Source organism: Cydia amplana, chromosome 17, assembly GCF_948474715.1.
Source record: "Cydia amplana chromosome 17, ilCydAmpl1.1, whole genome shotgun sequence".
NCBI lineage: Eukaryota > Metazoa > Arthropoda > Insecta > Lepidoptera > Tortricidae > Cydia > Cydia amplana.
In genome coordinates, this window is record NC_086085.1 from 10,241,840 (window position 1) to 10,257,928 (window position 16,089).

Genomic DNA, 16,089 nt, shown 5'->3' on the forward strand with positions numbered 1-16,089 from the left:
GACTCATGTTTCTCAATTATGAACCTTGTGTTTAAGACTCAAAGTACTTTATTGCCCGTACGTTTTCATGAGAATTAGGCTTGAAGGAATAAATACATCAAAGTTAAAGAGGTGGCGCGCATTGGTGTAACCGTAGTGTTTCAACTAAACTGAAGGTTTATTACGTGCACTGGGCTGGCAGGACTAGCCCCTATCACGCAAAATAGGCGCAGGACGTCGAGTTGCGGAAAATCGCCCGTACTACAATACAATACAATACAATACGTGCACTTGATACTTACGTCCGCAGTTAATTTATAATTCTGATTCTTTTTTTGTTTGTCATTCTTGGTTTTGGAATCATTTTCACATTTCACTCCGTAACCAAATTCCACATTATAGACCAAATAGAAATGAGATCAAAAATACAAATATTATACAGAAACTCTACCCAAGAATCTTTGCCAGTCGTGTGATAAATTTTCATTTTCGCTACTCTGTCAATAAGTATCGTGCAAAACGTCCGAAACGTGCCGACAGCGAGTTAATAAAAGCGTATCAAATGAACCAAATGCCTACGTGTCGGCCGACTTGCATTTCTTTCCATTAACCAACTCCGGAGCCCGCTATTTGTTACGGCATGAGCTACAAAGCGTTTGACGGGTTAATGCTGACAAAGTGTGAGCAATTTTGCGACTGCATGTTAATGAAATGGGGTCTAAATGAAAAAAACAAATGCCGCGTTACGACTGGAGATTATTTTACATTACCCAGGGCACCTCGGGGTCAGTTTGTTTTCAGAGACAAAAATGTAATACGTTTACGTAAGTTTTCCTACTAATAGCGCACATATAAATATCTGACACAACCTTATTTGCTGAGGCATAATAGCGCGGTATACCGTATTTTTTGTTCGCTTCGTGCGTATTATTGCGGGCGCCTATTTCAACCGACCTTAATACTCGTAATCTGCATAAGTACAGTCAGCAGCAGAAGTTGCTAAGCGGGCGAGGTGTTCAAAATTACCTTCACATGCTCTTATTCTCTTAACAATAAAGTTGCGTCAAGATCATTTTGAATACCTGGCCCGCTTAGCAACTTCTGCTGCTGACTGTACCTATATTCTTACGGGATTTAAAATTTTTGAACCAAGAAATACTGCACTCCGGATGTACTAAATTATTACTAAAAAACTAATGAATATATTTTTTGAAGATAATCAATGTTCAAGAATTTAAAGTAGTTATGTGTAACAAAGATTAATCTGCGTTTTTAATTCCCACGGAAGCTAATTGCACAATAAAAGTATTCCTGGATGCAGAAATCCGCGTTAAGCACTCCCTATTTCTCGAGATGTTCCCGGCACTGCCGCCAATTAACAACGGGGGAAAAAACAGTTTATCGCTGATAGCATGTATTTAGTAACGAACAAACATACGTGCCTCGAAACTCATTAGCTACTTCCCAACAGCTGGGAGAACACGAAACAAATGAACAAATAATGGCAAAACGCTTAGGCGGAAAAAGACGCGATAATGATGTGGCGTAGAACTTTTTACTTCTTGAAAATACTTCCCGTAAGTAGGCATAACGTTCAGATATAACCTATAATACGATAATACATTTCGAAACTTGTATTTATTTCTAATGGTAATGAATATTTGTTTTGTGGCGATTTCACATGGGGCCTGGGTCAATTTTCAAATAGGCATTTTTTGCTGTCTCACGTCCCACGGCTAAAACTCGAAGTCCATATAAAAGACTGGGTATGTGTATATATTTTCATTTAATGTATTATAATCTTTAAAAATAATGCACAACTGTACCTTAAATATTATTATTTTCTGACAAAATTGCATTTGAAGGTCCTAAAACGGCGAATTTGCCGCTTTTTCGCGTGTCCCAGTGGCGGCTAGCCCAATAAAAAAATCATAACTTTGGATGTAGGCAAATTATTATTAAAAGCTTTGTATTTTTATAAAGAGCACTTTCTAGAGAATTGATTTAATTATTTCGATAAATTAATGTGTTATTTAATAAAACAAGGGAAGCCTTTTTATCGTTGTCCCGCGCGGCACTTGTTTTGTTATGACTTAAAGATACGCCCCAAAATCTTCTTTGTCTATGGAATAACCGTTAGATTAAATTTACGACGCAATAGTGCGGTTAGTTGGGCGTCGATCACCATCAAGTATGCACGCGGAAACAGTTTTATTTATGTAGAAATAGGTAAGAATCTCTTTCGACATATTTTGGTACGACTACAATGACATTCGTATAGACGCTTAATATGTTGATACAGTCGAAATAAAAATGTGTATTTCATAATAATAACTACAAATATAGTGTTAAAATATATAGTAAAATAAATAAATCAAAATAAATAAATAAGTGAATCGATTATACTGTGTAGGAAATTTCGCCAAAAATTATTATTGGCACCATTTGTATGGCGACATTTATACGGCTATTTTGACTGTACAAATGTCGATTGCGGCATACAAATGCCGACATAGTGCCATACAAATGTCGAAAAGGAGTCATACAAATGTCGTCAGGATCTTACAAATGCCACAAAATTCATAAATAATGAATAATTAAACATTAAGATACTGCCATACAATGTCGAAAAAATGTCATATACATGTCAAAAGCGCCTTACAAAATGCTAAATAGTGCCATACGAATGTCGATATTTAAACGTCCATAACTAGCTAATCTATAAAAATAAGAGTAGTGCCTCATAATACAGTATATTTTTTGTTGTTAAGAATCCTTCCTAAACCGATGATTATAAATCTGAGTTTCCAAAAATAAAAAAATGCCATACAAATGTCGAAAAAACACACTCTTCAAAAATTTACCCGCCTACGTTTAAAAGATACCTTTATAAATGTATTTAATAAAAACGTTTACATATACTTTAAGTAACACTTTTGAAACAATAATAGATTTCATAAAAGTGTAAATAAAATGTAACACATTTATGAATGTACAGCGCGCTGCGAAATTGCCAAATAAAGTCGCCATGCACTTTTGCGTTAGGTATGCGGCTGGTACCTATACCTCAATCCCTCTAGCCTTACCACGACTGCCTTAGCAATGTCAAACTGACATATTCGTTGACGTCAGCGTAACTTACTTTCTATACATCTCGCTCGCACTTATATGCTCGGATATACGAGCGAGATGCATACAGTCACCTTCTAAGTTACGCACACGCTAGCGAATATGTCAGTGCCAAACTGGTGGTATATTAAATATACCTATATATTTTTCTCCCAGTAATTCACATCACTATGCATGCTCCACGCAATTTGTCATCTGTAAACGTTGCAAATAAATCATACTCCAAGATTTAAGAAGGAAGAAAACCCGCCTAACGTCACACTTGACCAACGATGGCAATGAATACGGATGTCGCATTATTCAAATGTGGTCTATGCAAAACTATAAATCACTTAATGTAGGTTACATTTAAGTGATTCACAGTTTAGTATACTTAAATAAACAAAATTTATGACATAAACATACCGCTTTTTGAGATTATACAAATTAATTTGTGCTTCAAAATTCAACCTTTGAAAAATTAAGAAACGTAAATTTTTGCGCAGTTATTGCGAATGTGCGCGGTGCAACTCGAATGCAGGATTCGAACCCGGGACCTCCAGTTTCGTAGGCTAGATAGTCGTCGATTTCAATTGTTTGTTCTGTTTTCGTTGAAGTTGGTTAATAATATTATATACAACCTGATATAAACCTAATATTAAAGGAATTTAAGCTGCTTTAAATAAATAATGTTTAGGTATTATTAGATACGTTACTCTGAATGCAGGAATGTACGAGTTCGCGGCTTATGTCTGTCGAAGAATCGTTTACGACAATAAATTCGATTTGAAAATGGAGAGACGTTCACCGACGTTCGAGGAAATCTTGGCGAATTTGCAGCCTTCGTTTAATATACTCTTTAAGAATTTTGTACTTACATTACACACATTTGAAAGCTCTACACTGCTCTATTTCACATCTTTTATTTTGAATTTTAATTTAAAAAATATTAGGTAGCTATACATATTATTTATCTCATCATTAATGGGCGTGGGCGAATATACGTCTTATTTAAACCAATTTTAATTATCTACGTATATCGTTTGACATGATTTTGACGTATATTACATCCGTCATCCGCCCATTACTCATCACATCATATCAGCCCTTTATCGCCCACTGCTGAGCATAGGCACTTGTCCCGGTTCTGAGCTAATCTCATCCAGAAGTGACCCACAATCTTCCGGATGTCGTCCACCCAACAAGCCAGCCATTATTTCTCTCGTAAGGCATCAACAATTTTTAAGCAAAACGTGTTTTCATCACACTTGCACACACAGGTGTAGCGGAAGTTATTGTCCATTTTATTATTCCCTAAAGTAGTATGAACCAAAAAGTTTTTAAGTCAAATAATTATTTAAAATCAAGCTATAACTTCTAAATTGAGTGCTACTTTCAAAACACTGATGTTTATTATTTTCTTGTTAACAATTTTGTCCATACCTTCCTTATAGCATACCGTCTGTTGCAACGCCAATACAGTCAGCTGTAGAGATAGCTGATCCCGTGCAAACAAATTTATATTCTGTGATGTCCAGGCGCCGTTGTGTACTGGGTGACCAAATGAAACAACTGTTATCGCTTGTGCACTCCGCAGCCACGCGCACGCCATGACACTTCCCTATGGAGTGAAGCTAGCGGGTAGTTGCGTCGTACTGTTTATTGTGTAACCGTCACATCTCTCCCTTTTTATAACAATTTATTTATTTTACTTTATATATTAACCATGCAACAATAATTCAGTTTATCTTATTATCTTATACTCGCTACGTTGATTTATTTTTCCAATCTAGGTATACTACCACCGGTTTGGAAAAGTTAACCTGAGACCCGAGAAGAACCGGCGTAAGAAACTCGGCGAAGTGTGGATCCATTTTACAACTGTTAAATAATAAATATTTTCCAACACTAGCAAGCCTTTAAACCTGTAAAACTATTATTTGATTATTCCTAATTGTTACCGACTTTTAATTTACTTTAAGTCATGTTATGCTTGCCACATAAAACTTATAATTTGATTTGTTACAAATATTTCTTGCGATACCCTACCAGGGTCCATGTGCCTGTATGTTACTATGTAGTTTACTCGTATGTAATATAAATATGTACATTGGGTGCAAAATAAAGATCTCTATCTCTATTTTACTTTTACAATTTCTTATGTGTCAGTCCCTCTCCTTCTCCTATTTGCAGTTTTGAGTTTAAGTCCTTTTATTAACTTGAATATAATTCAAAGAATTATTTTAAAAGCCTTAATTACTAAATTTTCCTTTTGATGCTTACATATTTCCAGGTATTAACATTAGCATACAATATAATATTTTACTAAATTAATACATATTTCATGATTTAGGTACAATAAAATTGTAAGCTTGCCAAGCGTCTTGGACATTAGTTACTTACTGGCAATAACTGATTGACTCAGTTTTACTTGTCTTGTATGATGTTAATATATATGAGGCAATTTATAATACTTATAGATAATCCAATGTCAAATAAAGTAGCAATGTTACTCTATTCATAGTAGAGGTACCACGTCAAGTATATTTAGTTTTACTTGTGAATAGGTTAAGCAAACAATAATCTATATAAATATATTTATATATAATTAATTTGTTAGGTACCTACTAAGATTTACCTGCCTATTTGACCATTGTTATTATCTAATCATAATCATATCTAATTATCGTTCTTTAATTATATGTAATACTTGGATAATATAATATTGACATCAATTAATCCAAATATTTATTTTATTCATTCTATTACTCAAAAAGTAACACAGCAAATATAATATCGAATGTAATATTAATCTAGCAACTTTTGCGAAGAATCATAATTACAATTTATGTTATGAAAATAACGTAACTCCTTCTTACTAATCGGAAGCTGATTTTTCAACTAGTAAGCCAGTAAGTATTGTATTATTATTTCCACAACAATTACTGTCAGACTATCATATAAATATTAATATTTGTATACACTTTTTCTTCGGTTTATTTCAATTACTTGCAACAGTTGCAACATATTTTATAAACCTGAAACATACACACCTTGTATGTCTGTTTCCTATGTCCTGTCATTGGTAAGTATGTCATTTAACTTCAATAAACATCTTACAATGAACCAATGGAACTCCATTATATTAACCATGATCCCATGAAATACAGAGTAAGTAGGTACACAAGAATACACTGTTCGAATGTTTACTTTACCATTTTAGCGTTACGTTTAACGGTTCTGTTTGATATGACCTAGGGTTTTGGTCTTTTGGGTCTTAGTGTAGATTAGTACCATATATGTGTACTCTTGGGTAGATCCATGAAGTGGCTCTAGATGCAACTTTAATCTACTAGTTTTACTAAATTAGTTAGTCTCAACTAATTAAACATCAATCAGGCACTGTCATTGAGGGCGATCAAGATCACGGTTAATTCGAATACTTATTGTTTTTATTTTCTAATGTATACCTACTCAGACACACTATTTACTTATTTGATTGTTTCTGTTTTGTTTTAATGTATCGGTTCTGAGACTATGTATAATTTCCAATGTATGTATTGTCTCTACCGCATACCTAAGCGTTTTGGCATCCTTAATTATTGTAGTTTTATGCATGTGACTGAAATAGGGAAATATATTTTCCAGTAAATTGCCTTTTTAATTACACCTAATTATAATTAGTCATCACATCACACATATCACTCATCTTAATCTGAGTAGGTGTACCTACTACCTAGGTAGGTACTTAAAAGGTACTTCGTCATCTACCTGTCAACCGACAAAAGTCGTATGTCTATTTACAAGGCATTAGGTTAACCGCTGTTCACTAGAGTTTTGCTGTTAGTACCTAAGTCATGTTTGCCTTGGGTATAGTTTCGTAGTATAGTTAGTAAGCTGTGCTTCCTCACTGTGCAAGGCTCCACGCATCGCCACTCCCGTTTTTACAGCATTGACTTTAGGTACTACATGACATGATGTATTATGACAGGGCCAGCGCATCTATTTACGTACCTTTTGTACTTGGGTTTGTGATTGAGCTTTGTCCTGATTATTATTCAATAGAATCATGTATTCCGGCTTTAAAATAGATTGGGATTGGAATTTATAATATGAAATCTGGGTCATATACGATTTTGAAGGAATTGTATATCCTCATCTATTTATAGATTTTATTTGGGCAGTTTAGGCATGCCTCTGTGTTCCACAGTTTCCACGGCTGCGCAAAATGCATTATTATCCTGGTCACCTGCTTGTTTCTCTTAAACTATAATTTAACGCGTCCTCTAACTGTTCCAACAGAATGGCTACAACAATCTTTAATCGGAATACCGTCTATTAAGTCGTCGTATACTTTATATACTTGCTTTGTTCGTTTTTATTTAAGCTGATACATTGAGTACTTACCTATACGAACATCTGCAAAATGCCGTAAATTTATGATACGGGTACAAGTTAGAGGAAGGTTTAATTGTAGTACTTTACAGGAAATATTTTTTCCAAATATATTTGTAAAATTGAAAATCTACCTGAATCTATATTAGTAGGTATGCCTATTCCCGAGGCCATCCATCTATACCTACGCCTTAAGTGAACTGGAACAGTAGGCAGAGGCACCAATTATATAATTTTCGCTGCTTATTATATAATTTTGAATTAAATAAATACATAGCAGGTTACTCTACTAACATTATGTCAGTTTATTACTATTTTGCCTCCCTATTAAGTCTAATGGTGGTATCTGGGACATTTTGGATGACCTATGACAAGATCCTATCGTTAGTACCAACCAACTCTAAATCGCGTCTACTAGACTTGTTACTAGGTACATTTGCCCCTTTTGGCTTGTTAGTACTGGGTAGTTGAACATAATACTAATTATACCTTGTTTATATCGTAGGTAAGCGTTATGATTTCGCTGTATCATTTATTTTATTTTGCTAGTACCAGTGGAACATTCAACCTACTACTTATTTATTTTGCCAGTACCAGTTGAACGTTTCAATTCAACCTACTAATTATTTGTTTTGCTAGTACCAATTGAACAATTTCAACCTACTACCTATTTGTTTTGCTAGTACCAGTTGAACATATCAACCTACTACTTATTTGTTTTGCTAGTACCAGTTGAACACTTCAACCTACTACTTATTTGTTTTGCTAGTACTAGTTGAACGTTCCATCCTACTAATTATTTGTTTTGCGTCATTAGTAGTTTTATACCAACTGCAGCATAGATGTGATGTACAGTTTACTTCTTGTAATTTATTTTTCTTGTTAGTCCGACTCCGACTTACTACTCAATTCATTTGATGCTGAGTTTACGTGTCTACTCCTACAGTAAAACAATAACAAAGCCCTCGGCATTCATCAGTCTAAGTACATATCTATAGTTCTTGACTCACTTGACATCGTAACGGTCCTTGATAATTTTACTGATCCGTTACCTGCTAGCATTCTTTATTGTCATAACACACCTATGTGTATATAAATACATGTTAAGTCGACACCAAGTTAGGTAACAGCGATTCATACCATTTCAATTGATTATAAGTATTATAACAGGTTATTTTAATCGAACAATATTTCTTTTAGGACATAAGGTCCCTAAAAATTTATACGACTATACCGACTTAATATGCAGGTTTCTCAATAGGTTTCCTTATGTAAAAATATCTTAGTAATTACACAACTAAGTAGGTAGGTATATTTTAAGTATCAACGGCAAATACACAACAACTCATAATAATCGTGATTTCCGCGAAGATAGTTTAATGAATTAAGTCAGAAAATAAACCATGTACCAACTGTATTTGTAACACGCAAACCATCAGCATATTCGTTTCTGTCACTTCATGGAAAAATTAATACACCGGTGCCACATCATTCTAATAATGCAACATGAGTACATTATTTTTTGTAGGATTTTCCCAATTATTGATCTATCTTGCATTGATTGCACTTTTGGATTTACAATTGGTAACCAGGCTCACGAACAGTAGCTACTGTCAAAGAGTTAGTGTAATAAGCAAGCGCATATTTCTTCTTTGCTTGGTAAACATTCCTCCCGAGCTACCTACCATCAATTACTCACTAAATAGTTGTAAAGTTAACTACTGTTCTTATGTAAACAGTCGACAAAATCAACTGTGCATATACATAATTGTTTTTATTAACATTGATTGTAAACAAAACTATAAAATTAGGTATTTATATTTATTATTATTGGGGTGGTATCGGGCCTTTGAGTGTCACGTCGACCACGTATTGATCTATGGTGACGGCCCTTTAAAGTTCATTACTAATGCCCGTTGCATCCAGAAAATAACAGATGCTTTGGGCCGTAACGTTCTGTACCTCATAGGGTTGCAATACATGTCGCCCTAAGTAGGTATAAAATTAGGTATAGGTACAAGATCTACCTTTTTACAGTTTTGCACTAATATTTAAATTCTGCACTAGTTTCTTTAATACTCCTCTGACGTGAGTTTGGAATTTCATAACCTAGTTACGTAACAAAGTCGTTGCAATTTTAATATTTCCGTATTATGTACAACCGTACGTCACTCGTTACACCGAATATCACCTCGCCCAAACTTTTGTATTGCCTGAATACAATCGGGAGCTCGGGAGCAAATGGACAACTACGGTAGCTATTAGGTTAGGATTTCCATACCTTAGGTATTTTGTTTTTTTTCCGCCACCGTTACCTTTCCTTTTCGTAATTTTTTTGGTGATGTTTTATCCTCGTCGCCATTTGTGATGTCCAGGCGCCGTTGTGTACTGGGTGACCAAATGAAACAACTGTTATCGCTTGTGCACTCCGCAGCCACGCGCACGCCATGACACTTCCCTATGGAGTGAAGCTAGCGGGTAGTTGCGTCGTACTGTTTATTGTGTAACCGTCACATATTCAACTACCTACATATCTCTGCACATACAATTACCGTAACTACCAGGAGCCGAATAACAAGCCCAAAAATGATTCAACGCTAACACAATTCGAAACTTCTAGATGATAAATAAAAAAGTTCTTTGTCCCGGTTCTAATCTGATTGCCACGTTCGTGTGTCAAAGAGCACGATTGGAAGTACTTTTATTTTTCTTATCAAAATACTTACACTGGGTCTGGGTAGGATGCTTGACAGAGAAATTATCTTTATTGAGCTCATTTTCATTTTCAGTCTTTGGGTAATATGGTTACTTCGATAATGTCAATGATTTAACCAGAGAATTCTGCGACTATACCATATAAAAATCAGCTCATAGCAAGTTAACTCGCACTAATATGCCGGCGCCACATTAACGGGAAACGCCGTTGATTACCGAGATAATTGACACTTTTCCACAATGGGATTATCGCGATTACGGGTATCAACGGTGTTTCTCGGTGTTTCTCGTTAGTATATATGGATAAAGGATTATCCCCGTTTGTTGCATACGTGTATACCATTTGATCTAGGTTTAATTCTCTATAGTGTCTAATACCTAACAATCTTATCCAGCAATTCCGAGTTCCAGCGGCCATGACAAACAATTAGCCGCTCGGAAGCAAGGTGACTCGGTCAACAACGCCCCCGGCCCCCGGCATACGAAGGATAATACCCGTTTCTTTCATACCTTTTTTATCAAAGATTTCGCCCGTCAAGGTAAAATTCTATTTACTTTTGAGGATTCTTTAATATCCAGTTGAGCTTCAATGAAAGTCACTTTTTTCCTGCTAATATTTCTTAGATACCGAATGGTGTATTACTCTACTGCTGTTGAAGTATTATTAATTTATAAATTGATGTATTCCGAGAGTATGTATTTATTTAATATACATACATTATTTATTTAAGTATTTATTTCTTTGACTGTTTTTCTAAAGAGTTTGATTCATTTAATGGCTGGGTTCTTTTACGGTTTTTATAGTCACACATAAGTCACATAGCATAAATAATTTATAATAACGGGACTTTATGAATTAGGATTAAGTGCTAGTAAAACATAGGTTAAATATAAGTTCATTCTGATGTTTTGAACATGACGCGCATGTAACACCTCTGGAGTTGCAGGCGTCCATAGGCTACGGTGACTGCTTACCATCAGGCGGCCCGTATGCTTGTTTGCCACCTATGTGGTATAAAAAAAAATGACCTAACGTTGCATTGTATTATTTGTCACAGTTTGTCACTGAAAAACCAACGGGCCTTCAGAATCAATAAATTAAATCACGTGATTAAGTACCTATATGTGTAAAACAATTTTACATTCGTTAATGTATATCTATTAGTAGGTACGTCCTAAAAAGTAAACTGTTACTAGGTAACAAATTATAGAAAGAATTACTATTGGTATATATTTTTGTATAATATGTAAATACACCTACTGTCATAGAACACTGTCTTGTTAAAACAGCAAATATTAAATACAAGTACCTAAATTATATGCCAGTAGCATAAATTTACGACTACAACCTGCAGGCCAAATAAAATAATTGTAATAACCATAGGTACCGTTAAATTTCAAACGGCTCTCAGTACCTACACACCTACCACCTACATTACCTATATGAAATAACGTGAGCTTACGTATACATGTTCATGAGCTTCATGACCATGAAAATTATTCCCTTTAGGGTAATTCATCCGGATCGTTTGAGGCAAACGACCGCGATTATATAATTCCTCCCAGGCCTCCTGCCGTTGACAACTTCATAAAGCGTAAAATTCTAATTTAATGAAAATAATTAATTCTGCCCCATCCCACTTAGAATTTTAACTCGCCTATGTCACCTCTTCTTCCCTTTCGCACGTATAAAATCAACAAAGTTGGTAGTTTGGCTTCTAGTAATTTTATTCACTCTCATTATCATCATATCAGCCGAAAGACTCCCACTGAAGACTACGGCAACTAAGGTTGCCATTACAATTGGTTGATCGTCGATCTGCACTAGATCGTAGCAAACTATAGAATAAGAGTAAAGTACGAACCGTAGTTATTTAAGCAGATCTATTATATGATGATGATTTGACGACTAATACAAAATAGAGAAATAGTTATTTGTACAACAAGAGATCAAAGTTTGATATTTCTTCGAGTGCTTATTTTGAGTCCCGTGCAAGCGAAAGATTCTATACTCGCTACGCTCGTGAATCTAATTTAGAATCTTGAGCGTAGTAAGGGACTCAAAAGCGCACGAGATGTAAATAACTTTGATCTCGTGTAGTTCACAAAACTTTTCACCTCAGCAGTGAGAACATATTAGAGAACCGGAAAAATGTATTCCTTCTTCATCACTTACCTCTATTCACTCATGTTTTCTTAAGATATACCAACAATTAAGTTTTCACCTCAGCAGCTCGAAAAAGGGTACTTTGCTACTTAAAAACAGTGAGCAAAATCGCATTTTGCTCATTTTGTCTCACTCAGTAAGCAAAATGCGATTTTGCTCACTGTTTTTAAGTAGCAAAGTACCCTTGTTCGAGCTGCTGAGGTGAAAATAATTATAAACCTAATATACCTATACCTATTGAAGTAATCATGATGTCCTTGCTTCCTTCCCAGAGAAAGTTTAATAAGTCTAAGTTACCCAATACTATGCAAATTTCGTACAATTAGTTTTAATAGCGTAATTAGTAAGAGTTATTATCTAATAAGAAAGTCAATCGGGAGAAAAAAGCCAGCTTAAAGAAGATTCTACTTCGTGCCGAAACAAGGAAAAACACTTCAAATTATCCTGAAGGGTATTATGGAGCCGTGTCGTGGATATCATTTTCAAAATATGATTACACAAATAGGGTCATTTTAATGATATATATATTGAAGGAGTCATTCATTTAGAGTCTGACAATTTTGTATTTATTTGTGTATTTGCTGCTAACGCACGTGTCAATGTCAAGAACGCCTATTTCGATACATATCGAAATAAGTATGTCATGCTCGGTCGTTAGTTCAATCTTCTTGGTGTTCAATAGTCGTCAAGAATCATAGATATTTGGGTATACTGATGTGCTGTCAGAAAGTTCCAAAATTGCGAAATTTCCACATTGAAAATTTTCGGAAACTTCTCATATTTTTGTATGGAGATCGAAATTTTCCGCTCCAAAATGAAAGATTCCTTAACTTCCTTTGAAATTTTCCTGAAATTTCCGAGAACTTTTCGCACTTTTATGAAACTTTCCGCACCTTGCACATCTGGCGGTCTAGCATGAGTTGCGGTCTCGCGCGCGATTCCATACATCTGGCGCGACTTCAAGTATGGACTCGCGCGCGAGAACGCAACTCATGCTAGACCACCTGTATTTAGGTAGGACAAAATGGGAAAAGTTAAAGTACTGAAAAGAACAGCAAAGTTTATACCCAGTATTTATTTACATTGTCCAATTAAGGATTTAAAAATTTAACTAAAAACCGCTTTGAATTATAATGATCCCAAATAATAGGGTTATTGGAGAAGTTTCAAAAAAGATCGTGAGCTAGGCAGATAGGCCCCAAGCTAATTAGATTGGAGAGGACACCAGTCAATTTCTACGGTGTTTTCTCTCGGTGTTTTTCTTTACCGATTATTACTAAAGTTTGCAAAGTTACGAGTAGACCGCGTTCCGATCGCATCTGAAATCGCTCGAATGATCTCCCAAGTCACAATATTAACAAACAATCCGCTTGCATAGCTTATTGAATATCAGTCTGACCGTCTCAAATTCGGCAAATAGCTAAACCGAATGTCGACATAGCTGTAAGACCTCTGTAGAACCCCACTTAGCGAGTTGGGACAAATGCTGAAGCTATTCAAACTCCTCCGTGGAACAGATTTTCGACATTATTAATACAAATACAATACAATAAAATACTCTTTATTTCACACCTCACCAAACTCGTAGTTTACAATAAATGTACAGTAACATATACAAAGACAATAGAGTTAACAACAGGCGGCGGTCTTATCGCTTCAGAGCGATCTCTTCCAGACAACCTTTGGGTATCGGTATTTATCAGTGGCGGCGCGTCAAACATATCCATTGGCAAGCCGGGGCTAATTTGGCTTACATATTTCCTTTAGAACTCTGCTCAAACGTCCAAAAACAGGCAAGCCGGTGGGAATCGGCTTTTATGGACGCGCCGCCACTGGTATTTATATGGATATATACTATGTTTTTTAAATATTTACGATAAGTACTTGTGATCAATTCGTGCAACTAGTAATAATACCATGCCTATTGCCACGAGGATATTCTCTTAAAAATGAATAAACGAATAATCCAAAAACATACTTTATAAGGTAAATACACTGCTTGAAAATAAACTGAAGGTTGAATACGCCTGGTGATAATATAGTATAGGTACATAAATAGAATAATTATATACATAATACAAGTAGGTACGTAGGTACCTAGGAAATATTTACGAAAAAAATACTTACCAAAAATTGCTACTAAAAGAATTGGCGACATCGTTGACCTAGAAAAGAAAAATAAGTGTTATAATAATAATTATCAAATTATCATACATATTGTTTATTGTCACAGAAAAAATAATACTATTGTTGAAAATAGGCGCTTGTAACTTGGCACCAAGTCACATATATTGTCTCATGTACAATAAAGTGTTTACATACATACATACGACGCAGGCAAAAGTTTAGTACAATATTAGTTATTGTTAAATACAATAAAATAGCACATAGGTACGGAAATTATAACGTGGAGTGAATGTCCAAAATGACCTCATTTACTCGTCATCCTAACTTTCTGAATTTGTAAGTATAGTACTTACAAAAATAAAACAATAAAATCGATATAGTTAATTCCAAACTATAGCCCCAAGAGGAACGAGAGCTTTAAGTAGGTAACTACATCGTAATGTCTTTCAAGTTACGTATTAGTTGTCAACTAGTGCCGAAAGCAATATATTATATATCCTTCGGCTGATGATGGATCCCTTAATTCCCTTGAGATATTGCGGCTTAGGGATCGTTATTTGCCCTCTCTTCGATATTATATTTAAGGGCTCGGACACTGTGGCAAGTATGCCGTATAAAGCTAATATGTTTCATAAGGGAAACAAAGTAGGTATTGTCTACTACAATGTAGAACAATAACATGTATGGAGCCGAGGTTCAATTTTTGAATGTCTAAGGCCTTAGGTTGGCGATACGAGTAGGTACAGACCACGACTCCTTTCATAACAAATTATTGACTAAATTCCGACCTTGTTATCGCATTTGATATAAAAGTAAACACAAAAGTTATAAAATAAACACATAATTAAAACAAAAACAATCCGGGCGGAAAATTACAAGCTGTAAAACTTAATTATTGGGCTGCGACGATAAAGTGAGTATTTATTATCGGTGTGCAAACACACACATGCTTAAAAAACCTTATAACGTTGCAATAAGGTACACAAATGGTCGTTTAACTGCGGGGGTTGCTTAATTGGATGCTGAAAAATATTGGATTATTCGAATTATTGCGGGCAAAGCTCTGCACACGGTTATAATTAAACGTAAACAGATTCCGATATTATGAATTGGAGCCTCGCGTATGGTAATGTACATGACCCAACGTTTCGATGATAATAATCTATCAAAACCCACAAATATGCAAAACATGCGGATGCTCCTCATGACCCATTCTAAAAACAAGCAACGGGTTGCACTCCGGGAGTGCCGGCAGAAGTGAAAACTCAATGACATTGTAACAGTTTTTTGATCAGGTCACGTGTCCGTCTTACGAAGCGTCTTACGTCTTACGTCAACATATTTTTTCTTGACTTTTGCAGTTTTAATTTCCTATGTGTTTAATAAATACACAATGAACGATGCTATACAAATCTATGCCTTGCTTTGCCTTTAATATTCCTTGAGAACCGATAACTACAGAAATATCTACATTTCACCCGAGCGAAGCCGGGTTTTCATCTAGTATATTTATAAAGTACTCACTCATTTTCTTTCGCTATTTTACATAGACGGTCAAGCCATCATCAGTCACAGTCGCAGTCGTGTGAATTAATAAA

At 35.2% G+C, this 16,089-nt stretch overlaps 1 protein-coding gene across 1 annotated transcript in view; it reads right to left on the reverse strand.

Moving 5' to 3' along the window:
- Positions 1 to 16,089, reverse strand: part of LOC134656158 (cell adhesion molecule Dscam2-like) — a 100,366-nt gene that overhangs the window by 79,531 nt on the left and 4,746 nt on the right. Inside the window, exon 2 of the mRNA XM_063511682.1 lies at positions 14,492 to 14,529. Within this exon, the coding sequence (XP_063367752.1) occupies positions 14,492 to 14,522 (31 nt within the window). The 5' untranslated portion in view covers positions 14,523 to 14,529. The remainder of the gene's footprint in view (positions 1 to 14,491; positions 14,530 to 16,089) is intronic.